Consider the following 27950-nt stretch of genomic DNA (forward strand, 5'->3'; position numbering starts at 1 on the left):
CCAGGGACATCCCAACCAAAGGGCAGCTCCTGGAATAGATCTGTGCTTAAAAGTGAAGAGCAAATGAAAATGTGACAGCCTGTAGACTTCTGAGTCTGCTCTGAAATTATGATTCTCTTTCTTCCAAACGATTTTCCAGTTCCCTTTTTTCTGCAGGATTTCTCTGCCAATGTGGGCTGTTGGTTGCTTATTTTGATAATGTGTTGGTAATGACCAGCTAAGCAGTGAGATAGAGTGAAAAACCTCCTTACAGCCATAAAAGAAACACTGAACACTTGTTCCCTGTACCTTTGCATTCACAAAGAGCTGTTATTAGTTGCTAAGCTACCAGTGACCCTTATTAAATTTCCATTTAGGAAAAGTGATGAATTCAAAATCGTGATGGGGGCTCTGTCACAGGAAAAAAACAACCTCAAATTATTTTAAATACACATTTTCAATTATAGGAGAATAATTTTTTCAGAGCCTGAAAAAAAAACCAAAACAAAAAACCCCAAATCTAAACCAACAAAAAACCCCAACAAGACCATCACCCCAAAAAACCCCAGCAAGCCCAAACCCAGATAGCAAGAACCCACTGCAGGGAGTGTTTGGCCTTAGGATGATTTATGCCTATGTAGATATGAAGGAATGATAATGTGGCTGCTGTAATTAATTGACCTTTGTAAAAGAAATATGTAGGGCCTCTTTATTGATCATTTCCAGGCAAAGTATCATCATTCAGGAGGAGTTATGCTGTTGTACACTTATTTATCTCAAAGGAGACCATTTATCTGCAAGGAGGATGTGGGTGTTATTTAAAAGCCAGGAAATAGGGTGAAATCAAAAACTTTTTTGCATGTGTAATTTCAAATATTACTTATTTGCAGTTAAATAGGGAGGCTGTGAGATGGACCTGGGAAGGACCCAAATCTCTGATTATTCCCAGAGAAGGGACAGAATTGTGTCACAGAAGGGAAACAAAAGGAGGCACCTGAGAATTCTCACCTTGCATTGTCAGATTTCCTGTTTATCCCCTAAATCATCCATTTGTTTTTTTTTCCAGATGTTAAACCATCCAACATTTTGGTAAACTCCAGAGGTGAAATCAAGCTCTGTGACTTTGGTGTGAGTGGGCAGCTGATAGATTCTATGGCAAACTCCTTTGTTGGCACACGCTCCTACATGTCTGTAAGTACAGGTTTAAATCCAGATTCTACAGCTCTGACTTTGTTAGGCTTGAGTTTTCTCAGTTCTGGAGATCAAACAAGAACCAGCTGTTGCTGTTCCTGGTTCAGCTCTTCCTGCATTCCAGGAATATTCTGCTGTCATATCAGATTGTGTGTGTGGGGTGAGAACTGCTGCAAGAAAAAGCAAAAACTTGGAATATTTGTGACATTCCAGAAGAGCTGGGGCTGTGTCTGCACTGCAGAGCCCAGTCAGACCTTGCCTTTGGGGGTTGTACATGTGTGTCCCCCAAAAAATCTCAGTGTTTATGGTTTGTTTTCCTTGGGAAGTGTGGTTCTCTTCCCACTGCAGCATTTGCTGGGGTTGCTCTGTAGGATTTGGGATTGATCCCACATCCCTGCATGGCTGCAGCAACAGGGGAAATCCTGGGAGTGAGCCAGGGATTAATGTGGGGCTGTTTCCAGGGTGTGCTGGGGGTGAGGAACACCTTGGAACTTCCCAGATGAGCTCTCTGTTCTCACACACCTTGTTCAGCACACAATTAACTGCTGCACTCGTTCCCAGCTCTGGCTGTGCCATTAACAATGTGTGGGTTTAGACTTAGAGGGAAAAAGCTTCAGCAGGAGAGCTGCACTGGCTTTGTGTCACTTTGCCTTGGTGACACACCTGAAACCAGGCTGGCCTTGAAGTTCCCACATCTGGGGGGTGTTGCTAATGAGCAAACCCAAACCCACAGCTCCTGCCTTTCCCTGGCTCTACAGGAGAAGGGGTGAGAGCCAAGAGCTGTCTGCCTTCAGTTTTCTTCAATTTGTTGTTTTTGCTCAGGGTTGGCTTTGCTCTCTGGCATCACAGACCAAGCCACGAGGGGGATTTTGTCTTGGTAGAGTCTGAAGGATCTTCTCTTGCAGTAGCTCCCTTTGCACACTTCTATACCTGCAAAAACAAACAGAATTATTACATGCAAGCATTCCTTTTTACCACATGAAGGTGTGTAAAAACAATAGTTTCATTTGAACAGATTTCTAGATTTTAATTATATAACAAGTCTCTGTTTGCTGCTCTTTCTCATCCACCCACCTTCCTTTACACTTACATTTTTTGAAAATCTTGGGATTAGGATATTTCTTTTGCTGTCCAGCAGTTGTGAAGTTTGTCCAGAGGAGTTTGGAGCTGACTGAGGTGGGACACTGGAGAAAACTCAAATGTAATCTCAGTAAATGCTACAAAACTAATTAAACAAAACTATCACCCCCTTATGGCAGAAGGAAGAGGCTTTGCTGCATTTTTCACATTCTCTGAGAGGGAGTTTCAAATTACATATGTATTTTTCCAATATGTGCATGTAATCAAAGAATCTGCACTATTTTGGTAAAATATGAGCTTGATTTTAAAAAGATGACAGAAAAGTGGATGTTTTCTTAGTTAAAAATGGATTTAAGGGTGCAGCAGATCAATGTATTAATAATTTCAGGAGCCACATTCAGCACTGAACACAGACTGGCAAAGCAGGTGCAGAAATGAAGGTGCAGAAGGAGTTGGTGCAGCACTCATCTGCTGGTTTGGCAGAAGCAGGAGGTGGATGCACTGCTCAAAACTGAGGATCTGTGAAGCAGTGGGACTGGAATAGTCAGATACTGATCATGATTCAACTGACCAAAAAAAATCCCATACTTAAATATCTTTACAGTGTGTGAATCTCTTAAAGACAATACAAACCAGATTTTTGGCTGAGTCTGATCTTGCCTGCAGAGCCTTGTGTAATATTCCATTAGAAATGGAAGAAATAAAGAAATAAAACAGCACATATGAGAAGCCTTTCTGAAGAGTCTCACAGTGATGGAATGTTTGGGGAACTTCAGCAAATACAGATTTCCAGGAAAATAGCAAGAAGTCACTCATTTGGGCATGCTGTATTAATAAATTGTGGTTTCATCCTCTAATTTATCCAGGTTATTGCAGAATGTAATTTTTTTGGGTAATTTCTTGTTACAAACCTGTCTTTTCTTCCCCTCCCTTGTGTTTTGCAGCCTGAGAGGCTGCAGGGCACTCACTACTCAGTGCAGTCAGATATCTGGAGCATGGGGCTGTCCCTGGTGGAGATGGCCATTGGCAGGTACCCCATTCCCCCTCCTGACTCCAAGGAGCTGGAGTTGATGTTTGGCTGCCCCGTGGAGGGAGATTCTCCAGTGACAGAGACCTCACCCAGGCAAAGAGCGCCCGGCCGACCCATGAGCTGTGAGTTCCAACTCTGATTTCCTTCCCTGCTTCAAGGTCCTGGTCTGCACAGTGGGGCTTTCAGTTCTGAAAAATCAGGGTTGTATTGGGCACCAGGCTCAGCTTCACTGTGAGGAGCCCTGTGAGAGTAGAGCATCAGAGAGCCTTTGTTGGTGGTTCTTGAGAGCAGCTCCAGTGCTGAGAGATCCCAGCCCTGTGCTCTGGGATAGATCTGGGATAGATCCCAGTCCTGTGCTCTGGGATAGATCTGGGATAGATCCCAGTCCCCTGCTCTGGGATAGATCCCAGCTCCCTGCTCTGGGATAGATCCCAGCCCCTGCTCTGGGATAGATCCCAGCCCCTCTTCTGGGATAGATCCCAGCTCCCTGCTCTGGGATAGATCCCAGCTCCCTGTTTTGGGATAGATCCCAGCTCCCTGTTTTGGGATAGATCCCAGCTCCCTGTTTTGGGATAGATCCCAGCTCCCTGTTTTGGGATAGATCCCAGCTCCCTGCTCTGGGATAGATCCCAGCCTCTGCTCTGGGATAGATCCCAGCCTCTGCTCTGGGATAGATCCCAGCCCCTCTTCTGGGATAGATCCCATCCTCCTGCTCTGGGATAGATCCCAGCTCCCTGTTTTGGGAGAGATCCCAGTCTTGCTCTGGGATAGATCCCAGCTCCCTGCTCTGGGATAGATCCCAGCCCCTGCTCTAGGATAGATCCCAGCCCCCTGCTCTGGGATAGATCTGGGATAGATTCCAGCCCCTGTTCTGGGACAGATCCCAGCCTCTGCTCTGGGAGAGATCCCAATCTTGCTCTGGGATAGATCCCAGCTTCCCATCTTGCTTTTCTCCAAGAAGGCGACACTGATCCCAGCTCTCCCTTTTCTTCCCAGCCTATGGATCAGACAGCAGACCCCCAATGGCAATCTTTGAACTTCTGGATTACATCGTCAATGAGGTAATTTATAAACTTAAAAGTCTGCTCTTTACAGCTGTAAACTTTTAAAGCATCCTGGAATTTGGGGGACTGTGGGGTTAATGCTGTTTAGCATTTTGACTGCGCCACAATTCTCTTATCTTTCAAATAGCCAAGCTGCAGGGCTAGAGATTCACATTTTAGAATGGGTTTCCAGTATTTTCACAAGTACCACTGAAACTTGTGGGATTTCACTGCTTATATCTTAACAAAAAGCAAAACAAACATGCTCATGTTAGCTGTCATTTATAACAATTCTTCCAGCTGGATGAATTACTGAAAACTGTCCAACTCACCATTTAAAAGGCACAGTTGGTGTCTGGGTCCCTGCATTGCCTGTGCCACTGATAAATTGATAAATTGCTTCTGTAACTCATCTGCTTGCACAGTTCTCTCAGATTACAAATCTATTTTGCATATTATATAACACCCCAATCTGCCAGCACTATCTCTGGGAATAGAGTTAGCAGTGAATTCCTTCAGCTGCTGTGGTCCTGCAGCATCAGGAGGGGGTCAGTTTGGGCTGAAAAGCTGCAGTAGGTGAGAGTTTGGCACTATTATCTTGATTTAGCACAAATCCAGCACAGGCTGTGCAGGGAGGAGTCCAGGCCTTGTCTCTGCTCTGGGCACAAAAGTGCAAGGATGGAAACTTCACCCTGATCCTGTAGTAAAGTCCTGGAGGATGAGGGAATAATGTGCAGATTTATACAGGTTTATTCCCCTTCTTTATTTGTCAGAATTCTTTCTGAATTCAGAGCCTGAAAAACCCATTCCCAGGGACAGAAAATTTACATCAAAAGGATTATGGAACTGAAGATGTGCAGGGCATCTCCCCTCAGCAGTGTGGAGAATGACAGGTGCTAATTAGTGCTCTGAGCCTTCCTTAATGAGAGCTGGGGCTGTGCTCACCTCATTCAGGTGTGTGTGTGGAGAAAACAGAACAACCAACCAACCAAAATCCCTCCCACCCCTGGGAAAGTCTGATTTATGACAGAAACACCTGAATTCCTGAAGCTGAGAGTAATAACCCAGGGTTTTCCAGCTTTGCTCAGATGTGGGACATGTAACTGGGCAGGTTGTGCATCATCATGTATTAGTTATGCTGAATGATTGATTGCTGATTTTAAAATTGCATTTATTTATTTATCTATTTATTTATTTACAGCCACCTCCAAAACTGCCCAATGGTGTCTTTGGTTCTGAATTTCAAGATTTTGTTAACAAATGGTGAGTGTTTTCTCTGTGGCTGAGTGGCAGAGGGACAGGCTGGGCTCAGCCCTGCTTTGTCTGTCAGGCACTTGGCAATCCCAGTCCCTGCTCCAGGCCAGGGCAAATGTAAGGATTGCAATCAGCAAAATCCTCTTTGGGTGTTAATTGTCTAAAATTCATCTCACAGGCAACATGTGCATCCAGAGGAACCCCAAGGCTCAGGGAAATTCCCTTCTTTGGCACTGAATTTGTGCTGCTGTGTGCAGCTCAGAGCAGTCCTTTCCCAGGCTCAGAGAGCTCCTGCAGGGCTCAGGCACCTCATCCTGCAGTGCCTGTGCCATGGGCTGCACCATCTGCAGCCTCCAGATGCTTTTTCCTTGAACCAACACCTTTATCCCAGCAGCCATTCCCCACCTCTTCACTTTCCCAGTTGGTCCTCACTGAGCCAGTGCTAAGGGAGTTGAACAATTTTTTTATCAAATATCTCTATTTACAGCTTCCAAAAGTCATGGATAGCCCTACTTGATACTGAGCTTGAAGGGACTTGGGGCAAAGAAACGTGAGGGATAAAGTGGTTCATGTTGTTTTAGTTGGAATGGGATTTGTGTCCCCACTTGGTTTAGACACTCATCAGTCTCAGACTCCTCAGGATTTCTTACCTGGAGCTGTGGAAGCCACAGAAGGGAATTGCAGGCTCCCATCTCTGCCTGAGAGACACCTGCTGCTTTTATTTTAAGAGATAACAGAGTGTAACCTGTGCACCACTTTGTGTTTTCCCAGTTTAATTAAAAATCCTGCTGAGAGAGCCGACTTGAAGCAGCTGATGGTAAGTGAAGGTTTGGAATTTGGTCTCAGAGCCCTTTCCCAGGCAGGGTTGCTGGTGGCCCCTGAGCAGCTCAGCTTTTCTGAGCTACAGATCAAGGGCTGCAGGTTCCACACCCTCCTACAGCCAAGGAGACCAAAACTCTGGTGGGTTGTGGAGTCTGACATTTGATAATAATGGGTGATTCAGTTAAGTAACAAGAGAATTCTCTCTTGAGTTTATTAGTTAATAATAAAGTATTGATTAATGCTTTTAGGAGGACAAAAGAACAAAGCTCCACATGCCATACAGACTAATTAAATACATTTTAATCATCTGTTGTGGAAACACAAAATTTAACTTTTTTACCAGCTTTGTCTTGCAAAGTCTGTAGAACTCAACACAAATCCTGCATTTTTCCCTGTGTGGAATAACCATATCAGTCTCAGTGCATCTTTTCATGGCTTTAAGTGCAATGCCAGGACTTCAGATGTACTGCAGAAAATCAGGTTTTCCCTGCCCTGACCCTGCTGCACAATAATGGTGCAAAATGCAAAGAGACTTTTAATTACAAGAAAAGGCTTTTAGTGCCAGGCAGACATTTTCCAGAGCATTACCTGGAGTGGCTGAGTCACATCCTTATCATTGCTGTGGTGCAAGAGCTCTGCAGCAGGATCTTCCAGGATTCCTCTGGGACACTCTGCCATGTGCTGGGTGTTTGGCAGTTCTGTGCAAAACTCTCCACGTGGTTTTGACACTTTGTGGTGTAAAAAGATTTCAGAAAACCTTTACAAACCACCACACACTCCACGTGGTTTGTAAAGTTTTACAGCTCGCTTCTCCAAGGGGATTGGTGCTCCTGAGGGCTGTTCCTTGAGCAGACTGGGAGCTGGCACACTGACCCTGTTCTCCTGTGCCCAGATCCATGCTTTCATCAAGAGATCCGAGGCAGAGGAGGTGGATTTTGCGGGGTGGCTCTGCTCCACCATCGGCCTTAACCAGCCCAGCACCCCCACGCACGCCGCCGGCGTCTGAGCCCGGGGGCAGCTCCTGGACTGTACCTCTGGTGACAACCATGCTCTCCTGGTCCTCTCTCCTCAGCTTGTACCTGTTCAAACATGTATTTCACCTCTTAAGGAAGAATGTCTCGATAGCATGTGCCAAAACGGTTTTAAATCTCGTCCTAAACTAATTGGTATCGTTCCGGGTTCCGTCGTTCACTGACCAAATGTAAGCTGTGTAAGTTCCAGTGCTTGCTGATCTTAGGTGATTATGGATATTCTTTCTTAATGAAAATATCACTGGGGCTTAGGGGTTGGCCCCTGGCTTGTTTGAACTTTATCAAGACTTTGTAAATCGTTGGTACTTCAATCATGCTTTCCCTGAGCTCCCCGGGCTCGGGATCGGGATGCTCCGAGCCTGTCTGTGAGCATGCTTTGCTGCTGCCCAGCTGTTCCCAAAAGTTAGGCTCCAATTTTGCTGTTGTCTAGAGATCTCTCTCTTTGCAGGTGAAGAAGGCAAGAGCTCTGCATTTCTTGGAATGCACAGGGCAATATTCTAATTGTAGAACTTGTTCATATTTCTATATTTATTTTTCGAACATATCATCATCCTTGGATTTAGTGATGTATGTCTTTCTAATTGATTTTTTAAAGTTAGTTCTTGGAAGTGTCCTATGGAATCGAGACAATGATCCAAGCACTTTGCTTTCTTTTAACCTAAAGAGTCATGACAACTGTGTTTAGTGTCTAAAAGTGTATGAAAATCCTTTATTGTTTTATTCTCTCAGATGTTTAGCAATGGGTTCTCTTAATAAATATATTATCAAGTAACTCCTTGAAGCTTTTTTTAAAACTTGACCGAAGCTTTAATCTGGTCACTGCACTATAAATTTCAGCTCTTTGAAAGGATGCTTTGGATGAGGAAATGCCTGAAATTCTTCCCCGAAAGGAATCCCCAGCAGCGGGACATGAACTTCCACATGGCCAAAGGCTCGGGTATCAAAGGGCTGGCACAGCCCGGGCCAGCAGGCAGGAAATGACTCATTGACACCTCCAGGGCTTCCTGCAGCCTGGCCTGGCAGGAATGAGACCCGAGTGACAGCTGGGAGGGTTTAAATTAAACTCTTCCCTGAGCTTTACACACCCAGCAAACACAGCCACAGCAGAGCCGTTTGCTGTTTGCTAAAAGAAATGCACAGCAAGGGTGGGGAGGCTGAACTCCCACTTTGGGATGTTCCCCCAGACAATGCAGGAACGATTTGGGCACTGCAAGCACAGCTGTGTGTAAGGACAGCAGGAAAAGAACTTTATTGCAGCATGCACTAGAACTGGGCTGTTCAAATCCAAAAGCAAGGGACTCGTTCACAGAAGCAGCAGCAATTTTGTCCATGAAAACTACCCTGGACCATGCTGGGCACAAATAACATTTTTCAAAGTTAAAATTTCAATACTTAAAATACTTAAATGTGCCAAGAAAGGCCAGGGTGGCTCCTGAGCTCCTCCCAAACCAGCTCTTCACACACATCCCTGAAAGGTTTATTTGACCAGAACATTTCTGGCTCAGACTTTTTTACCTGTCAGGCTTGGGAAAGCTTTGTTAAACAATCATTCAATCCAGTTCTAAATTCCTTCATTAAGACATCCAGGATCCTCACAACCCAAATAGTCTTTAATAGAGGATGAATCCACATTTACAGCCCAACAGTTTCCATTGGTACAAACCAAACAAGAGCCAAATTAACACTCATTAAACAGTGGCAGGAATTCACTGGAGCCTGAATGTCAGTTCTGACCCCCCCCAGGATACCAGACACTTTTCCAAATCCAAAAATTGTGGAGATTTCACATCACTTTCCATTTATAACCAAGTTTATAAACTCCTCATGCTCCTCCTTGAGAATCACATGAAGGCAGGCGACCTTGCCTTGATTTATGAGGTTACAATGAGAGAAAAAGGAAATAACACCAATTGTTACAAGCACCATGGATCATTTCTTGCTCTACAATTTCTGGAGAAATAAAAGGCTCCTTGGCTGCTGCTCTGAAGGAGCAGAAGTAGAAAGTCCTTCTCTAGGACAGACTGACAGAACTGAAGAGCACCAGGGGGACAGAGAGACCTCCCTGCTGTGCTCAGAACTGGGCTGACACTGGGAGGGCTCTGGGAGTAACTCCAGCTTTCCATGGAACTGAGAGGACAGCCGCTGAAGGCTGGAGACAGCCCTGGACACATCTTTTCTCACCCTGCATCTTAAATTCCCATTTAGGCAAATGAGGTTACAATGTCATCCCTGGGGCAGCTCCAGCCTCCAGGACCTGGATTTGTTTCTCACATCAGGAAGTGAGAACAGACAAGTTATTGCTTTTAGTGCATGTGTTAATTAGTCTGGCTGATCAATTACTTCTCCCTTCCACACACAAAGATGTTTTAAGAGCTACATTATAGGTTTGAAATGTGGAATGGATTATGCTACATATTTGTGCAGCAGATTTTCATTCTTTCAACATCTGAGTCAAGATGTGCCCAGCCTGTGAAATTCATGTGTTCAGTGTCACTGCCCTTGACTCTGATATATCAAATAGTTCATATCCACACAGCACAAAATGGAAATCACTTGGTGAGTTTCAGATGAAAGAAGAAGAAATTCCTGAGTCTGCATTAAAAACCATCTCTGGTTTTTTTTCCTCTCTCAAGAATCAGATTCCTCCTCCTCCTCTTCCTCCTCTTTATTGTCCTGAAGACTGAGGTGTAACTCAGTTTGATTGATGGCAGCCTCGTTGTCCATCTGCCCCAGGGCCTGTCACAAGAAAAGGGCTGATTACCAAACTGAGCAGAGACACCAAACACTCCTAATCATTGTTAGAGCTGTTAATTCAAGATCTGAGAGCCCATGGCAGCAACAAGGCCCTGAGCCCATGGAAAAGCTGCAGCTGGCTCAGGTATTGAGTGAAAAGCTGCAGCACCTGTGCACCAGTGTCACAAGTATTAAAAACAATATTTCATGAATGGTGAACTGAAGCCACACCACACAGGTATTTCCCAACCCCCTGGAAACACTGTGCTGCTTTTGGGGATGGCAAAAGGTGAAACCCTTGAATCAAACCGGACATTTTACAGGTGAGCTTTGCAGGGATGAGAACATCAGTGAGGTGACAGGAGGAAAACCACCCAGAGCCAGCTGTGCCCATGCTGGCACCTCCCACCCCAGGGACCCCCAGGGACCCCCTCACCTGCTGAGTGTCCTCAGCCAGGGCTGCCAGGGGCACAGGGACCTTCTCCTCGCTGGCCCCGATCATGGACTGCAGCGCCAGCTCCTCCACCTGCAGGGAGCCACAGAGCTGCTGGCACTCCTGAACACATCATGGACACATCACAGCTGCCAGCCCCAGCCTGCTGGCACTGCTGAATGTCTGACTCACAGCTTTGGGGGTTTTACCTGCCAGTCTTGGAAAAGCTTTGTCACACCTTCTGCAATTCTGTTCTAAGCTCCTTTATTGCAATATGCAGAGTGCCTAAACCCAAGTAATCCTCAGTTCCACTCCTCAGACTATCCCTGCTCCATCCATCAGCTAGGGCAAACCACACACTCAGTTTACCTCTTAGAGATGTATCCTATTCATACTCACAACTATATTTAACATTTAATATATCTTATATACACTCACTTTACCTCTTAAGAGATGTAGCTTACATACTTGTATTTATCTCTTAATGTATCTTACATACACTCACATTTATCTCTCAGAGATGTAGCTTCATACTCATATTTATCTCTTAATGTATTAAGATACATTAAGAGATAAATTTGATTGTGAGTGTACACAGGGTACATCTCTAAAAGGTAAATGTGTCCTACATATGCTCACATTTATCTCTCAGAGATGTAGCTTCATACTCATATTTATCTCTTAATATATTAAGATACATTTACCTTTTAGAGATGTACCCTATGTGCACTCACAATTACATTTATCTCTTAATGTGCCCTAGCTACAGTCACATTTACCTCTTATATCCTCCATACACTCACAGTTCTATTTCTCCCTTAACGTACACATACATTTACCTCTTGGAGATCCATCCTACACACACTCACATCACATTCACCTCTCAGCCCTGTATCCTGTGTACATCACACATTTCTCTCTCACTGTACACACACGCTCACAATCACGGGTACCTCTGACAGGCTCCTGCACACCCTCGCAATTCCATTTCCCGTTTGAGATGCTGCACACAATCACCTGTAGCTGTCACACCCCGCAGGGGGGTCCCCCTGTCACAGAGCAGCCCCACCCCGAGCAGCCCCAGCTCTGCTCCCCCAAACCGGGCCCGTTCTGTGCCGGAGCGGGGCAGGGCTGAGGGGCAGGCCCGGCCCGGCCCTGTGCTGTCCCCTCGCTGTCCCCAGCCCCAGGCTGTCCCCGCGCACCCGCAGCCGCCGGAGCTGATCGTGCAGCGCCGCCTTGACCCGCAGCAGCGTCTCCTCCTCCCGGCGCAGCTCCTGCAGCCGGCTCAGCATCGTCCGGCCGGGCCCGCCCCGTGACGTCACCGGAGCGCGCCTGACGTCACAGCGCGACTGCGGCGCCGCAGCGACACCGCGCGGCCGCTCCTGGTAACAGCACCCGGCGGACACGGTCACAGCAACCGGGGCCACCGTGTGGCTACTGCCGGTCACAGCACCCACCGGACACGGTCACAGCACCTGCGGCCACCGTGTGGCTACTGCCGGTCACAGCACCCACCGGACACGGTCACAGCACCCGCGGCTGCTTCTGCTCACAGCACCTACTGGACACGGTCACGGTACCCATGGCCACTCCCAGTCATAGCACCTGCGGCCACCGCCGGTCACAGCACCCCTGGCCACTGCACGGCCACTTCTGGTCACAGCACCCACTACAGTACCCGCAGTCACCACATGGCTACCGCTGGTCACAGTACATGCGGTCACTTCTGGCCACCACATCCCTGGCCACTCCTTGGTGACAGCACCCCCCGCCACCATGCAGCTGCCACTGGCCACAGCACTCGTGGCCCTTGCAGCAGGAACAGCTCCCCATTGCCTCAGCCACTCCTCCCTCCTCTCCCCTCCAGCAGTTTCTGTTTGAATGCCCGCTCAGACACACACACCCCACTCAGCTTTCTGTGTTCCAACAGCGTTTATTAGGGACAGAGCCCGGGCACAGCCCCTGCAGGGACCCCAGGGCAGCACAGGCAGGTTACGCCTCAGCCTTGGCCTTCGCTGCAGGCTTGGCTGTCTTGGCCTTCTTGGCAGCAGGTTCTGCCTTGGATGCAGCCAGGTCTGCCAGCTTGGCCTGAGCCTTGGCTTTCTTCTCTTCCTTGAGTTTGTGCTGAAACAGAGAGAGATCATCAGTCAGGGCACCATCTGAAGCAGGAGCCCCAGCCCCAGTGGTCACAGCCCCACTCACGTTCTGCGCGTGCCGCAGGATGGTGTTGCGCCGCATGGTTTTGGCGTACGGGTTCAACTTGATCATGATCCTCAGGTTCTTCAGTGGGTTCTTCTTCAGGACCCTGCGCTGAATCTTCTTCCTGAAAAGTACAGCCATGTTTGTATTACAATCTCAGTTTGGCTAAATTATCCCTGAAATCTGGACAACTGCAATTCCTTGTTTTTATACCCAGAAATTAAAAAAAACAACCCAGCCTGAAACCAACTTTAAACTTCCCTACAAAGCTTTTGCTCATTAAATAAAATCACTTACTTTGGAGCACGCAGGGCCTTCTGGATTTCCTGGCTTCTCATGATTCTTCCAATATCTGTATTGGTCATCTTGTGCATTGGCAGGCTGTGAAACCAACGTTCAGAGTGTGAGTGGGTGATAAAACCACGGCTAACTCACCATACCCAGGAGTAAATCCAGTATCCCCTTTCCTGGGAAAGAGGGGCTGCTGTCCCAGCCTGGCTGCACTCACTTGTAGTCGCTCTTGAGCGTGGCAGCCTTGCGCCAGGTGCCGTACAGATCGTCCAGCTTGCGGAAGGCGCTCTCAGTCCAGATGCAGAACCGCCCCACGTGGCCGCCGGGAGCCAGGCGCAGCAGGTTCAGCTTGTTCACGTTCAGCAGAGTGATTCCTGCAGGAAACCAGGCAAAGCAATCCCTTCAGTTTGGAATTCAAATGGAGGAATGTGAGGATAATGGGCAAGATGCAGAAAGAGATTGGGGGTTTTTGGGTTTGACACTGCAGAGCTACGCACACCTCTGCATGAGGATCGATTGAATTTTAAAATGAATAATAATAATCATCAACCTTTTTCCAGTGGCAAACTCAGCAGCCTCATTTGTGCCCCAAACACAGTTCAGGGTTAGGAACAGCTGCAACATTTGTCACAAACACTCTAAACATCACCCCAACAGGTTCTGCTGCAGCAAGTCAGAACTTCCACTCAATCATGTGTTTCAGAAACACGGACCAATGAAGTGGAATCTCATCATCCCAGGCAGTCTCCCAACACAGGAGTGAGTGTGTGCTGGGTTCACACCTGGGATGTTCCGGAAGGCTCTGATGATGCCGTTGTCCTCGTTGTAGATGATGCAGGGTCCCCTGCGCTGGATGCGGCGGCGATTCCTCATCTTGCCCTTCCCAGCCCTCATGCGCTGGGAGGCATAAACCTGGGAAAAGCAGATCCTGAGTATACCCAGAGCCCACCTGGGAAAAGCAGATCCTGAATATCTCCCCAGCCCACCTGGGAAAAGCAGATCCTGAATATCCCCCCAGCCCACCTGGGAAAAGCAGATCCTGAATATCCCCACAGCCCCCAGCCCACCAGGCAGACCCAGCACCCTGCTGCAGTCAGAACTTCACCATCATCACTGCAGATCTGCAACACGGACCAGTGAGAAGTTCATCATTCTCCAGAGTCAAAATACACAAATATTTGGAATTCTTGCTCTGATAGCTGCAGAGTTCAATCACCTGTACTTTGCCATTCAGATCACACCTTCCCAGCTCACCTTTTTGATGTCATTCCAAGCTTTAAGCTTCTTCAGGAGGAGGACAGCTTCCTTGGTTTTCTTGTAGCCCTCAACCTTGTCCTCAACAACCAGAGGAAGTTCTGGAATCTCCTCAATGCGGTGGCCTAGAGAGGATTTCACAAGACACTCAGTGTTGCTCACTGACCCATTCCTCAAGGTTATTGCCTTGTATATATTCATAAATGATAGAAATTAATGAAATAAGTCAGGAACAGTAACCAGAGCAGTGAAGCTCCCGTGGTGTCTTACAGGCCTTTCTCACCCAGGACTTTGTGTACCTGAGTGTTGAGTAAATCTTTGCCTCCATGAACAGACATCAAACTACACTGCAAAACTCCATTTAAATCACCACAAAGTACCCAATGCTGGCTCAGACAACAACTGCAGAGGCAGAATTCTCACCTTTAGACATGACCAGAGCTGGGAGGGCAGAGGCAGCCAGAGCAGAGCAGATGGCATAACGCTTCTGCATGATGTTCACTCTGCGGTGCCAGCGCCGCCAGGTCTTGGTCGGGGCGAACATGCGGCCGCCACGACACATCTGGGAGGGGCAGTTAAGAACAACTTGGTAGAATTTTCTTATCCCAAAGTGACTTTTTATTGCTTGCTCAGCATTAATGAGTCGTCAACCACCTGTGCCAGGACTCTGACAGCAGGCAACTGTCCCTGGGCACAGGGTAAGGCGCAAATTACGACATCATGGCAAGACAGAACGGGTCATGGTGGTTGGAGAGTGGGAATCACATCAAATAGAGTCTGAGCTGCAGAAAAAGATCCCATCTCACAGTTAGATATTAAAAGCTTTCCTGCTGGCTGAGTTTCTGAAGGCAGCACTGCCATGGAAGGATACATTGCCAAAGGCACCCTGGCCAGAGCGGTGAGTGCCACCGCCCCGGACTCGCGGGATTCGAGCGACGGCTCTGCCGGTACCCCATGACTCAGCACTGGTCTGGTGACCTGCAACAGAGACAGGGTCATGCAGAGAGGGACATCCCATGCACAGAGTGACATCACTGCAGTGCTCCCAGGAGGGATGCTCAGCTCAGGGACCAATCAGAACTTCCACACAATCATGTGTTTCAGAAACACGGACCAATGAAGTGGAATCTCATCATTTCGGCATAACCAATCTCAATCAGGAAACTTAATCCTTGTCTAAAACTGTACTTAATTCTCACCTCAGATCTTTAAGACACTTTAAGCTTGATGTTCAATTTGGAGGTCTGACTTGGCACTGCTATACCTAGCATATTTATTTGTTAAAATGTTTGTGTGACACTTGGAAATAAGGTTAAAAAGGCACATTCCTAGCACAGACTTCTTGGGAAGCAGCAGGTATCTGCACCAACAACAATAAAAAATCCAACAAATGCCCATTTGCAGAGTTTTTCCTTGGTGAATCCCTCAGGAAAGTCTTATGAGGTCCAGGAGGAACAGAGATTTTCATCAGGTATTTATTAAAACTAGATATTTATGATCAATTTTTTTATATTGCTACATTTTAAGCCTTTCGATTTTAAATTTTCCACCAGGTGATATTATACACTTTTATTCAAACTAGATACTTATGATCTATTTTTTATATTGCTATATATTTTATATTGCTATATTTAAGCCTTTAAATTTTAAATTGTTAACCATGTATTATTATACAATTTTACTCAAACTAGATACTTGTGTTTTATTTTTTTATATTGCTATATTTTAAGCCTTTAAATTTTAAGTTTTCCACCAGGTGATATTACACACTTTTACTCAAACTGGATGCTTCTGTTTTATATTTTATATTGCTGTATTTTAAGCCTTTAAATCTTCAGTTTTTCACCACATATTATACATTTTTCTTCACACTACATATTTCTGATCTAGTTTTTTATATTGTTATATTTTAAGACTAAATTTCAAATTTCACATTATACACTTTTCTTCACATGGGATACATATGATCTATTTTTTAATGTTCTATATTTTATTTTGCTGTATTTTAAGCCTTTAAATTTCAAATTTTTCACCAGCTGAATTACACACTTTTATTCCAACTAGACACTTGTGATTTTAATTTTATTACCTAATTTTGTAAATTTTTTTTTATGGCTTCAGCTCCAAAGTAAGGCTTTCCTGGGGATCAGTGCCTGTTAGCACAGAAAGTTCACAACTCCCAATTTTATGGTTCTAACAACAAGCCTTGCCTTCTATGTGATATACCAAAATATGAGTATTGGTCTAATACCAATACTCAACTGTGAGGACAAAAGACTCTCTAACAATTTAAAGTTAGTGAGTGAATGTTTATTCAGCACTGGGCAGCAGCGTGGGGTAACCCCTAATACACACTGCGAAATCACAGGTGGTCACAGAGTCTATTTATTGACAAAAGGTTTAAATAAATCCATATTCATAATTTATACCAGCCCCTCCCATCCCTGCTTCCCATGGTAATTAGCTGGAATGGCAATTAAGCATGTGTGGTTGGCTCCTTGAATTAAGTGTGGGGTCGTTTTTGTGGGGAGGGGTCTTAAAAGGAGGAAGTAAGACGAGTCTTCCTCACCCTGACCTTTTTATTAATGACAATACAAATGGCTTTTGGGACAACTCCAGTTTTGCAAGGAATGAGTTTCTGCTTGCAATTGTTTGTGTTCTTTGGCCCTAACTACCAGTTTCATCCTTTCCCATTGCAAGCACAGCTGAACAAACACAAACTGACAGGCAATCAATTATTGAAGTTTCAGGTAACTATCTCAAGCCCAGTTTCTTTTAATTTCTTTAAGGTGAGTGTTTCATAGCCCTGCTGAGCACTGCCCCAGCTGGATGTGCCATTCCTGGAGCACAGCCCAGGCGTACCTGCGAGCTCGCTGACGGCGTAGGGCTGCCGGTTGTTCTTGCGCAGGTTGGTGTGCACGAAGTTCACCACGTCGGGCCGGATGGGAGCCTTGAACACGGCGGGCAGCGTCACGTTCTTCCCCGACGCCTCGCCCTTCTCGGAGTACACGGAGATCAGCGGCCGAGCGCAAGCCTGGGGGAGCACAGAGCTTTGGGTAGCAAGGGGAGGTTCTGACAATTGAAGTGCTGAGTTTTTAACTCATTGCTCAGAAGGAAGGAGTCGTCAGCTCAGCAGTGCCAGCACGCTGACAGCAGGCAACTGTCGCTGAGCACTGGATAAGACGCAAATTACGTCATCACAGCAATGTTTCACTCAGAGTTGTGCTGCTAAAACTACACCTCGATTTCCAAACTGTTTCTACAATTCAGCCTCTGGGCTCTAGAATAAACCCCTTCAAAACTACTTCTCATCTACTGTTAAAAAAAGCCTACCGGTGCTAAACAAGTAATTTGAATTTGGAAATGCTGTACCAACTTCTCTACAGCTCATCGAAGTGTGGACCCTCTCAACAATCTTTGGTGCTTCAAAATTTGTGCAGTGAAAAATTAAGCTGCTCTCAGCACCAGTTGCCTGTCAAAAGGATGAAAGGATTTTATACTCGGAGGATGAACACTTTAAAAACAATATTTAAGCATTATATTGTATTGGTTGTTCATTAATGTCATAGTAACAGTATAGGCAAAGCATCTTACTTCCCTTTCCCATGTGCAGCTTATTTTAGAGGCATTAAAATACTTTATAACGCCAAAGTGACCAGCTAATAGCAATGGAAGGGCCATTTCTGCACGGAACACTGGTCACGAGCAGGGCTCTGGCCCCTGGTCTTAACCCAGAGACCCCAACACAAACAGCAAACTTAATCAGGGTGAAGGCATCAGAGCACAATCCGAGCTGTACTGGTGATAAAAGTTGTTCATTTACAACCTGATTCTAGACCAAGGCCTCTTAAAGCCTTGGCAAAAAAAAATAGGTTAAGAGATACATAAAAGCCGCTCTTCCCACTTCTACATAGGCGCACACGCTCCCGGTAGGGCCTGTTTTACTTAATATAAATACATGAGGAAATTACAAAGCCAGATGGCGATGGAAACCTATCCCATCCCTTCCCATGCCAAAGAGGATTTCGGCCGGACTGCGCCGAGCTCCCGCCCGCGGCCTCCCCAGCCCGGCCCCGCTCGGTCCCTCACGGGCTCCACGCGGCCGCCGAGCCTTGCCGGGCCCAAAATGGCGGCGGCGCGGCCCACGCCGCCAGCGCGGCCCCCGAGCTGCGCCTGGCTCGGCCCTGCCCGCTGGGCCCGGCTCTCCTAGGCCGGCTCCGCTGCCCGCCCCGCTCCCTCCCCGGCCCTCCGCTGCCTCAGGCCGGGCCCGGCGCTGCCCTCACCATGGCGGCGGAGCTGCTCGTGCGGCCACCCGCCCGCACCGCGCCCCGACCGGAAAAGGAAGGACTCGTCACCCTCCCGTCACTACGTGGATGTGCCTCCGCCCACTGACCGCCGCTTCTGCCGCGCCGGGCGCTCAATCCCCGACACCAGCCCAAATTCGGGACCAAGCTCCAGCCCCGGTCCCACTCCCCATCCGAGGCTCTTCTGTCCCGCCGTGTCCATCCCGAGCCCTCCGGGCGCCTCTGTCCCGCTCAGTTCCCCGCCAAAGCAGGGGACTCTGTTCTGGCGGAGGGATCCGCGTGACGCGTCACCCTCCCCTCAGGGACTCGCCTAGTGCCGGCGGGCGGGAGGTTCGACTGTGGCGGGGGCGATGGCGGCGGAGCGGCGGCGCCGGGCGGGCGGCGGCCTGGGCGAGCTTCTGCTCCGGTGAGGGTCGGGACTGTTCCCGGGGCTGTCCGGGCTTCTGCTCCGGTGGGGATCGGGGCTGTTCCCGGGGCTGTCCGGGCTTCTGCTCCGGTGGGGATCGGGGCTGTTCCCGGGGCTGTTCCCGGGGCTGTTCTCGCTCCTGTGGGGACCGGGGTCAGTGCCTGGGAGTCTCCGCTGCTCTGCTCAGGGGGGTCCGGCCCGGCTTGTGGGGAGGCTGCTACTCCGGTTGTAGCCTTGGAGTGTTTATTGTTTGTGGGTAATGTTGTTTAATGAGGAATGCTGAGGGGAAAGGTCGTGTATCTCGACGTTTTCTTTTCTTTCAGGGTACATGAAGAAGGAAAGGACAGTATCACTGAGCATCCCTATATCTATGAGGTAAAATCAACCTGGCCTTGGACACTTCCAGGGATCCAGGGGCAGCCACAGCTTCTCTGGGCATCTGTGCCAGAGATTTCTCACCCTCACAGGAAGGATTTCTTCCTAATTTCCAATCTAAACCTACTCTGTCAGTGTGAAGCAGTTCTACCTTGTCCTGTCACTCCATCCTCTTAAATGTCTCTCCATCTTTCCTGTGGGCTCCCTTCAGGTACTGCAGGAAAGCTGCAAGTGACTCACGAATGGATGCAAGGGGATTGGAAAACAGTCCGTGGAATTATTTAATTTTGCAATTTCTGGTATAAAAAATGCTGAAATGCAGCATCTCTGTGCAACGTATTAAAAAGTTTTGTTGCTCTTTTTTTGCAGACTGACGTGGAGATCTCATTGGTTGGTGGCAGTTGCAAAAATCCTGTTGAAAAGTTTTGGAATGGAAGCAGTGCAGTGTATATTTTGCAGAAAGCTGTAAGTGTGCATGGTAGATGTTAAATGTAACCCAGATTTTTGAATTCCCATCAGATTCTTTTCACACACCTTGCAGTTTTTGACTTGCATTCACATTTCTCTTAAAGACACACAATAAAGAAAGTGACTCCATGGAGGAATCAAGAACAGATGATGGTCTTTATACCTCTGAGGTTTTGCCAAAGGAGAGTCCTGGAGCCCTGGCTCTTTCTGTTGGAAGAGCCAAGTAAGTGTGAAAGCTTTCCCTCCTCTTTTGAGGCATTTTCTAATATTCAGCACCTGTATTTTCAATCCCCTAAATAAAATTATTCATTAGTTTATAAGGACTTGTGACTCTTTTCCATCCTGCAAAAGGGCCTCCCTACTTTTAATGGCTAAAATTGTTTAAAAAGTAGCTAAAATCCAGGTATTGGAAAAGCACTTGTGAGCTGTGCTGTTGGGTTAATTGGATTCACTGGGTGTAGATGAGCAAAAAAAGGCTCACTGAGACTACAGTGCTCATTTTTTTTTGGTAAAGCTCCTGTTAAAAAAAGCCCTAAGAATCTGATTTGCATCTAAAATACCAAAGATGGTACCAAATGTGGTTTACCTAACTAATCTATTCCTTTAATTAGCTCAGAATGTAATATTCAACTATAATTTTAGAATCTTCAGTCTACATTAATATATTTTGTTATTTGCTGCCATCTTTCTTTCTCCCTGTTCCTATTTCTAGGCAGTTGATTTCCTTGTACAGCATGGTGCAAAACCCAAACATGACCTATGTGGGGATGAGTGAGCTGCTGGTGCTTGCTCCCCTCTGGGCCAGGTGTGATGGGTGTGACCCTCAGCACACCCTCTGGATTGGAGCTGAGCCTCTCAAGGCTGGGAACAAAGTCACAGCACTCAATATTTACACGGTTTCATGTGAGGGTAAGGTGATCATGGAGCACAGAAAATTAATTGAGGAGGGCTAGAAAATGTGGAGTGTCACAATGCTGTCTTTGTTCTTTGGAAATGCTCTGTGTTCCTGGTTTTAATGAACAAGAAGGGGTTAAAATAAAAGATGTTTTTAACCAAAGCTGTGTGAGGGAAATGGCTTTTTAATCTACTTGATGCTCTTGTAGTTGTGCAGGCCTATCTTAACTCAGGTGCAACAGCAGGAAATGTAAAGTGATGCCATTCAGCATCTTACACAGCCTCTGACTCACCCTAACCATTTATTTATGTTCATTCCAGCTCTTATAATCAATAACAGAAATGCAGGGACAGTTCCAGCTTTCTAAAGGACAGCATGAGCTGTGCTTCACTAAATTGAGTTTTTGGGAATGAATTTGAAGTGCCACATTTCAATTGTTTCAAATGGGGTTTTTTGATTCTCACTTTTTTCCTTTCCTAGGTCCCACAGCTGATAAAACCCGTTTTGCAAACCTGGAAGAGCTCAAAATGGAACATAAAATAAGACATCATTCATCTGTTGTAGGTTTTTGTGCTCTGTCATGGCTTCAGTTGAAGTTTAAAAACTCTATTTTGGGATTTATGATGCTGGTTGGGGGTAACTTTTTAAATCCTCTATGGAAACTCACCCTATAGTATAACAGTCTGATTTCAGGTCATGTTTATAATGCATTTGTCTGATATTAACTTTTTTTAACATGTTTGTGAAATGTTTTTAAAATTACTTTGCCTGTTTTTATTTTTGAAACCTGTTCATTTTAGGTGACAACAAAAGGATTTGCTCAGTATGAGCTGATTGCAGCTGCTGCAATAGAGGACACCATTGCAGAATCTGGGAGCAACATCTGTGTGGATATCATATGGAATGGTGTGGAAAAGATTCTGGAGACTCCCCCACTGATCTCTGCTGCCACCCTGGTAAGTCAGGATGGAAAAAACAGACAAATCCCAGCTCTTGGCACAATTCACATCATGAGTAGCATAAAGGATGGAAGATAAAAGCAATGAAACCTGTTCATAAGCTGAATTATAAGTTATGCTGACATGCTTTTCACTGATGAAAATTTTAGGACACTTGATTTCTAAAATCTGAAACTGAGATAAACTTGTGGAACTTTCAGAATATTGCCCTGGAGCCAGGGGACCCCAGAAGTCCTGTGTTCCCTCTGTACAGAGAGCTGCAGTTCCTGCTGGTGAGTCAGGGCAGAAATCCCAATTTCACTTTTGCATGGCAGGGGGACTCTTTGTGCTAATAATTTGCTTTATTGAAAACTTCAGGTGTTCCAAAGATAACTTCAAGAATTTATTTTAGCTGAAATTTTGGTTCAGTTTTAGAAATCATCCAGGAAATTCTGAGGATTTGTAACTCCTGGTTAGCTGTGCAGAGATCTGTGATTCTTGCTGAAGTTCTCTGTGAAAGTTGACACATGCAGGAGTCCCAAGAAGATCTGATTTCTATTCTCATTTTCCTGCTGCCTTTAGGCTTTGGCTGAAGGTCTGAGGATGGGTGTGACTGAGTGGCCTGAGCCACCAGAGTCTGAATCAGCTCTTAAACTGGTCCAGGAATTTCTGACTGGTAAATGCTGCTTGTCCCATGGGGAGGGAGGGCTCACAGGAGTGACAGGGGATTCCACACACAACTTTAAAACATCAGAACTGGAAATGTTCATTTCTGTGCTGTAACCACTGCACAGAGTAGTTAAACAGGTTAATACATATTTCTCATTTTCCTTTGTCCTACTGTCATGGATCAAAATAATAATGATAATAAAACAAATTTTTAAAAGTCTTTTCAGACTATATCCTTACCCCATAAAACCATTTCTTAAATGAATCAATTCTATTATACCCAATAAAACCATTCTGTTATTCAGTGTATTTGTTAGTTATGATGTGCCTGAGGATTAATGATGGATTTGATGACACTTTTCATAGTGGTGGAACTTGTGGTTTTTTTAACTCTACTAGATTTAAAGAAGAAGCTGGATGGAGATTATATATATGGCAACAAGAATGAAACAGAGGTGTGTGCAATTTCCTAACAGCTGCTTTGTCATTTTGCTTCCCTTTTAACTGCAGTTATTTCAGATTTTGACCAAATCTTGTTTATATGTGTAAATAGTGATGTAAAGGAGCATGGATCTCTTGCTTTCTGTCTCTGCTGTGTAAAAATAATGAGAGAAGATCTGATTTCTTCCAGGAATTCTGACCTGTGTGCCTTTACATTCTAGCATTAATTTGCTTTTTTGCCTAATTTAGTGATCAGCTAAATATGTGTCCTCTTTATCTAGAGGTTTATTATATTGTAAAACAACGGGCAAATGCAAATTATAAAAAATGTTTTTGGTTATATAAAGATTTTTTTTCCCCTCTCAGCCTACAAGGAAAGGTTTAGGTCTATTTTCTATTGAGAGAGAAGCAGAATTTTGTTAATAATCTAAGAATATATTGATTTCTGTGTCAACAGAACTATTCTGTGTCAGGTTTACAGGGAAGTTGTTCTCTGCTCTGAGAGTTTGTGTGTCTGGATTTTGGTAGTTCCCCTGGAAAAGGGTGAAAATGAGTGATACAGCCAGCTTTAATCTCTGGAAATTCAGATGTGGAAGGTTTTTGACTCTCAGGCACCATTTTTCATTGGAGACCAATATATTCTTTCAGAAAATCAAGTGTGACACAGCTGCTGTGGACAGTTGCATAAAATCAATCTTTGGTGAGCGAGGAGACCTGGATTTTACTGAGCAATTATGGTGCAGAATGAAAAGTAAGTGTATTTACCTCATCTGTTTTCCTTTCTTTATCTGCTACACAGTGTTACCTTTTCAGGGAAATTTCTGTCCATTGCTGAGTTTTAAGGACTCATCAGCTCTTCAGAAAATTGGTACCAGCAGTCTCTTCCTAAAAAAAACCATTTTAGGGGTGTAGGATAATGTCTTTTACAACCTTCCAATGGCAGACCAGCATCTAGCAGAAGAAAATTTCATTTTATTTGACTACAAATGGCACTGAACCACTGGTAGTTGCTCTAAAGCTAAACCCCAACTTTATAATTATTTTTTCTCCAGATCTGAGGGATAGTTTTCAGTGCATATAGAGTTCAGTGGTCTCTGTTGATCATTGTGTTTTTTAGAATAACCTTTTTTAAAAGTCATATGACAAAGTGCCAAAAAGCTGTGATTTCAGCTCTCATTCTTTAATTGAGGGGTTTTGTTCATGCAAGGTGTGTTGGCCTGTTGTTATTGACTTCACAGCCAGAGAAAGAGCCTGGATTGATAATTAAAATATTGTGTTTTAATTTCCAGGTGTCAGTTCCTATCAGGAGTTAATAGACTGTTTCACACTGGTCATAAAATGCCTGGAACATGGTGAGATACAGCCATGGGTATGTATTTCTATTTCACATTAGATGTTAAAATTTGGGATAGTTTCAAGTAAAATACAGTTCTTGTCCCTTCCCTACCCCTCATTTGTGGTGTTTTTAAATTGTGTGTTGAAATTTGAAGAATATTGATGATGTTTCATGCACAGTTCCATCACAAAAAGATTTGTTTCTTTTTAGATTCATCAGGGGAGTAGCAGTTTCTTGAGTCAGTTGATCCAGCAGTCCTACCATGGAAAGATGGAGGATGTTTCCTTCAGTGCCATCACTCCCATTCAGATGCTCCTGGAGATTGGCTTGGAGAAGATGAAGAAGGATTATGTCAGTTTTTTCATAGGTGAGCCTGACAGGTGGTGACAGCATTAGGAATTCAAGAGAGAAGGTGTTCCATGTTCCAGGCAGGAAATAATGAACTCCTTGGGTAACCTCCATCTCTCCCTTCCCATCTGCTGAGGTGCAGTTTCCAGCTTCCTTAATAATGGAGCTTTTCAGCTTTTAAATTTCAAAATTTTAAAAACTTATTTGTTTCAAAAGAAGCATAGCTCTGTGTTTTACCATTGTTGTTACCCCTTCATTTAGTTTTGGCATCTGCCATCCTATTTTAATTCTTTGTTTATTTGCTTTTTTATTTTCACTACTTTTGTACACTTCTATGTCCTGAGGATGGTGAGTTTGTGCAGCCTTGGTGGTAAATAAAACCATTCCTTGACCATACCACTTTGGAGGGGTTTTCTTGTTTGGAATGAGTGATCATATCAATAAATAACCACACTCCTGATGACTTTGTACTTAAGTAGAATTTCCTGTTTGATCACCTGAATATTGCTTATATTTCCTCTGATACCATGTATTAAGTTTTAATTATTTTTTTCCTTCTGTTTCTTTTACAGGTCAGGAACTTGCAACAGTAACTTACTTGGTGAGATGCTTTATTTTTATTTTATAGAGCAGAGCATGCTTAGCTGATGGTGGGATACAAATCATGAGCTGAGAAACTGAACTGCAGATCATGAGGCCTGAACAAACACTGCAGAAATGTCATTGCTTTGTTTCCTTATTCCCAGATAATTCCTTTGATGTCTGATCTGGGTCACTGTCAAAGCAATGAACCTTTGTCACATTTTGAGGGGCTTTGTTCTGACTCTGCTGGGCCCACACTCTCAAAATCTTGGCTTCTCCAAAGAAGCAGGAAGATGATTTTATTTCCTGAGGGTGTGTTGTGTGTCTGGAGCAAAGGAGTGCTCAGGTAGGAGCAGAAACTCTTTGCTCTTCCAGGATTACTTCATTTCCACATCAGTGGATCTGCAGGAACAAGTGCACCGTGTTCAAAAGCTTCACCATATGCTGGAAATCATGGTCAGCTGTACAGGCTTGCTGCAGTTCAGACATGAGAACCTCTTCCCTTTGACACAGTAATTATTTCATTTTTACTTCTGCTCTTTAAATGGCAATCACAAATAGAGTTTGTTGGACAGTTTTAAAGAAACACCTTAATGCTGGTGCAGAAGGAGCACTGGATCTTCCTGCCAAATTTTGCTTTGGGACTAAAACTGAAATCTGAAGGAAATAATAAAATGTGAGACTAATTTTGCACAAAGTTTATGCTCTGTTGTACAAGCATTTCTTTAAAAAAGTAACTGATCTCTCTTGTAGGATTTGCATGAAGTACTACAAGGAGAACCCTCTGGATGAGAAGCATGTGTTTCAGCTGCCCATCACACCAGCTCTGGTGAAGAAATTCTATCAAGAGTAAGAGAAACTTCAGCATTTGCAGCATAAAATTCAGATGTGACTGAATACCTGACTGAATTCTGATGTTTTTTGATTATTCTCTCAGTGATAACCCTGAAGTCTGGAAGGTGGAGATAAGTAGTGGCCATGGACAGAAGGAGGTTAAAACAACGTGGCAAGTCAGTACCAGTGCTCCAGTTGAACATGGGACAGCAAATAATTCAGGTGGGGAATGTTGGTGTGAAATGGAATAATCAAAGCACAAACTTCAAACAAATCCAGTTTTTATCCTGAGTTCAGTAGGTCTGAGCTTTATATTTATTTTATAGCAAAAGCAAAATAATATTCTGCCTTCTGCTAAAAGAGTGAGGTGGTATTTACAGAAATCAGGATATTCAGAAAGTGGTGACTTCTTGCCTGTTCACCTTGGCTGAGTTATGTTTTTAGAGATAAAATGACAGAATAGTTCCAAATATGGGATGATTGACACCCCAGAATCTTGCACCTTGTTTCTAAAATATTTGCCAATGAATCTGAGAGGAGTTTTGAAGAGAATTTCCCTGTTGTTAATGCTGGTCTCAAGTCAGAGAAGGTGCAAAGGGAAGATTTGCCTTGCTGCAAGCAAATGTAGAACAAGAGGAAAAGCATCAGAATGGGGAAAAATTAAGCAGAGACACTGGTACAGAAATGATTTGCCTTTTTGGAATGAGGTTTGGTGTGAGGATTTGGTGAATCTTTCCTGTCACTGATTTTTGTCATGAAGTACTTCAGTAAAAGTTCTGGAAGCTGCTCCTAATCCCAACTTTGCTCTTTCCTTGCAGGTTTCTTTTCTGACTCCACAGTAAATGGAAGCAGTGAAGAAAGGCTGTATTTTATTACCACAACCCAGTGCAGTCAGGTGCACTTCTCTTAAGTTGATGTTACTGAGCAGACAGGACTGGAAAGGTACAAAAAGGGAGAAAACTCAGTGTTTTCTGTCCCAGTAGAACACTCTGGGCTTCAAACAGCTCATTTTCACTGATTTATTTGCTTTATTACACTTAAGTGGGACCTCCACAGCCACAATTCACCTGTAGCACCTCATTTGTTAAAAATGCAGTGCAATTATGACTGTACAGTATAAATATTTTGTAAATATGGTGGATATTTTTCATATATTTACAGGCATTCAACAAAGTTGTGCACTTTGGGCTTTCACATTTTATTTTTTGACCATTAAAAATGCAATCAGACACCATTCAAAGTGTGAATTCTCTTAACCAACAAACCAAACAATATTCTCAAGTTCTCCTGGGATCAAGTGATGCTTCATCATCCTGAAGGATTTGGAAAGCTCTTCATCCAGGGCCTGGCATCTTCAGCTACTTTGGGTTTCTTTGTCCCTGTATTTATATTTTGGAGTATTCTTGGAAATACTTCTCTCTCCTCTTCAAATTATTTAATTCCTTCAATGTGAAGTGAGTTATTTTAACAGTGTTGTCTTGTATCTTTTGCATAATTTTTTGAAAAACAAAAGCAGTATAATTGGCTGGCCATAATCATTTAAATATTTTGGCAGTTGCATGTGTTATGTTGATTCATCAGTGAGGTAACATTTTGGTGGTCTAATTTAAACAATTCCATAGTTTTGTACATGCTGACTAAATAATCTGACACAGAAATATTTTGCATGAAAAACTTAGCTATGGGTAAGTAAGAATAAGGAAAACCCCTAATATTCATGCTTTTACAAACTATAAATTATAGATAATTGTTATAATTTTTATAACTTCTGGTTTCAAGCACAGGAAGTTGTATTTCAAATACAGCCAGCTGAATTGTGTTTTTATAATACTTGTTTCTACCTGCAGTAGAAGGGAATTTAAGGTGAAATACTAATTTTGGAAGTGCCTGGATTACTTAAAATCCACATTTTTGTGTGGAATATATGATAAAATTGTGTAAGGTAAGTCTGGTTCCTGTAAACCAAACTGCAGGGATGTGGTTTAAATCTGATTCAGAAGTTGTCACCTCGGAT

The 27950-nt window shown here is 44.6% G+C and overlaps 4 protein-coding genes and 4 non-coding genes across 8 annotated transcripts in view; 2 read left to right on the forward strand and 6 right to left on the reverse strand.

Annotated features, from left to right (window-relative positions):
• MAP2K1 (mitogen-activated protein kinase kinase 1) overlaps positions 1-8202 on the forward strand; it is a 31723-nt gene extending 23521 nt beyond the window's left edge. The window contains exons 6-11 of the mRNA XM_033070680.1: positions 1046-1170; positions 3195-3402; positions 4277-4341; positions 5525-5586; positions 6349-6394; positions 7292-8202. Coding sequence (XP_032926571.1) covers positions 1046-1170; positions 3195-3402; positions 4277-4341; positions 5525-5586; positions 6349-6394; positions 7292-7405 — 620 coding nt within the window. The 3' untranslated portion in view covers positions 7406-8202. The remainder of the gene's footprint in view (positions 1-1045; positions 1171-3194; positions 3403-4276; positions 4342-5524; positions 5587-6348; positions 6395-7291) is intronic.
• Positions 8203-8654: 452 nt separating this feature from the next.
• SNAPC5 (small nuclear RNA activating complex polypeptide 5) lies at positions 8655-11924 on the reverse strand. The gene is made up of 3 exons (XM_033070681.1): positions 11799-11924; positions 10600-10689; positions 8655-10166 (listed from the first exon to the last, which is right to left on the reverse strand). Exons 1-3 carry the CDS (start codon positions 11886-11888, stop codon positions 10059-10061), a joined length of 288 nt encoding a protein of 95 aa, XP_032926572.1. The 5' UTR covers positions 11889-11924; the 3' UTR covers positions 8655-10058.
• Positions 11925-12509: 585 nt separating this feature from the next.
• RPL4 (ribosomal protein L4) lies at positions 12510-18696 on the reverse strand. The gene is made up of 10 exons (XM_033070884.2): positions 18624-18696; positions 17203-17374; positions 15212-15318; positions 14764-14902; positions 14341-14465; positions 13869-13998; positions 13304-13460; positions 13093-13176; positions 12799-12919; positions 12510-12720 (listed from the first exon to the last, which is right to left on the reverse strand). Exons 1-10 carry the CDS (start codon positions 18624-18626, stop codon positions 12589-12591), a joined length of 1170 nt encoding a protein of 389 aa, XP_032926775.1. The 5' UTR covers positions 18627-18696; the 3' UTR covers positions 12510-12588.
• On the reverse strand, positions 13756-13826 carry LOC117002255. Its single transcript, XR_004419250.1, has one exon. It is a non-coding gene; the product is annotated as a small nucleolar RNA SNORD18 (small nucleolar RNA).
• Positions 14967-15066, reverse strand: LOC117002256. Its single transcript, XR_004419251.1, has one exon. It is a non-coding gene; the product is annotated as a small nucleolar RNA SNORD16 (small nucleolar RNA).
• LOC117002254 lies at positions 15411-15481 on the reverse strand. The gene has a single exon (XR_004419249.1). It is a non-coding gene; the product is annotated as a small nucleolar RNA SNORD18 (small nucleolar RNA).
• Positions 17445-17545, reverse strand: LOC117002257. The gene has a single exon (XR_004419252.1). It is a non-coding gene; the product is annotated as a small nucleolar RNA SNORD16 (small nucleolar RNA).
• A 140-nt stretch (positions 18697-18836) lies between the features above and the next one.
• Positions 18837-27634, forward strand: ZWILCH (zwilch kinetochore protein). Its single transcript, XM_033070882.2, has 18 exons — positions 18837-19050; positions 19374-19425; positions 19795-19890; positions 19998-20116; positions 20606-20802; positions 21269-21348; positions 21589-21744; positions 21948-22019; positions 22309-22402; positions 22795-22850; positions 23485-23587; positions 24126-24205; positions 24383-24539; positions 25093-25121; positions 25478-25614; positions 25856-25951; positions 26040-26158; positions 26755-27634. The coding sequence occupies exons 1-18, from the start codon at positions 18995-18997 to the stop codon at positions 26844-26846; spliced, it is 1791 nt and encodes a 596-aa protein (XP_032926773.1). The 5' UTR covers positions 18837-18994; the 3' UTR covers positions 26847-27634.
• Positions 27635-27950: the final 316 nt, after the last annotated feature.

The sequence above is a fragment of the Catharus ustulatus genome, chromosome 12, assembly GCF_009819885.2.
Source record: "Catharus ustulatus isolate bCatUst1 chromosome 12, bCatUst1.pri.v2, whole genome shotgun sequence".
In the NCBI taxonomy this organism is placed as follows: domain Eukaryota; kingdom Metazoa; phylum Chordata; class Aves; order Passeriformes; family Turdidae; genus Catharus; species Catharus ustulatus.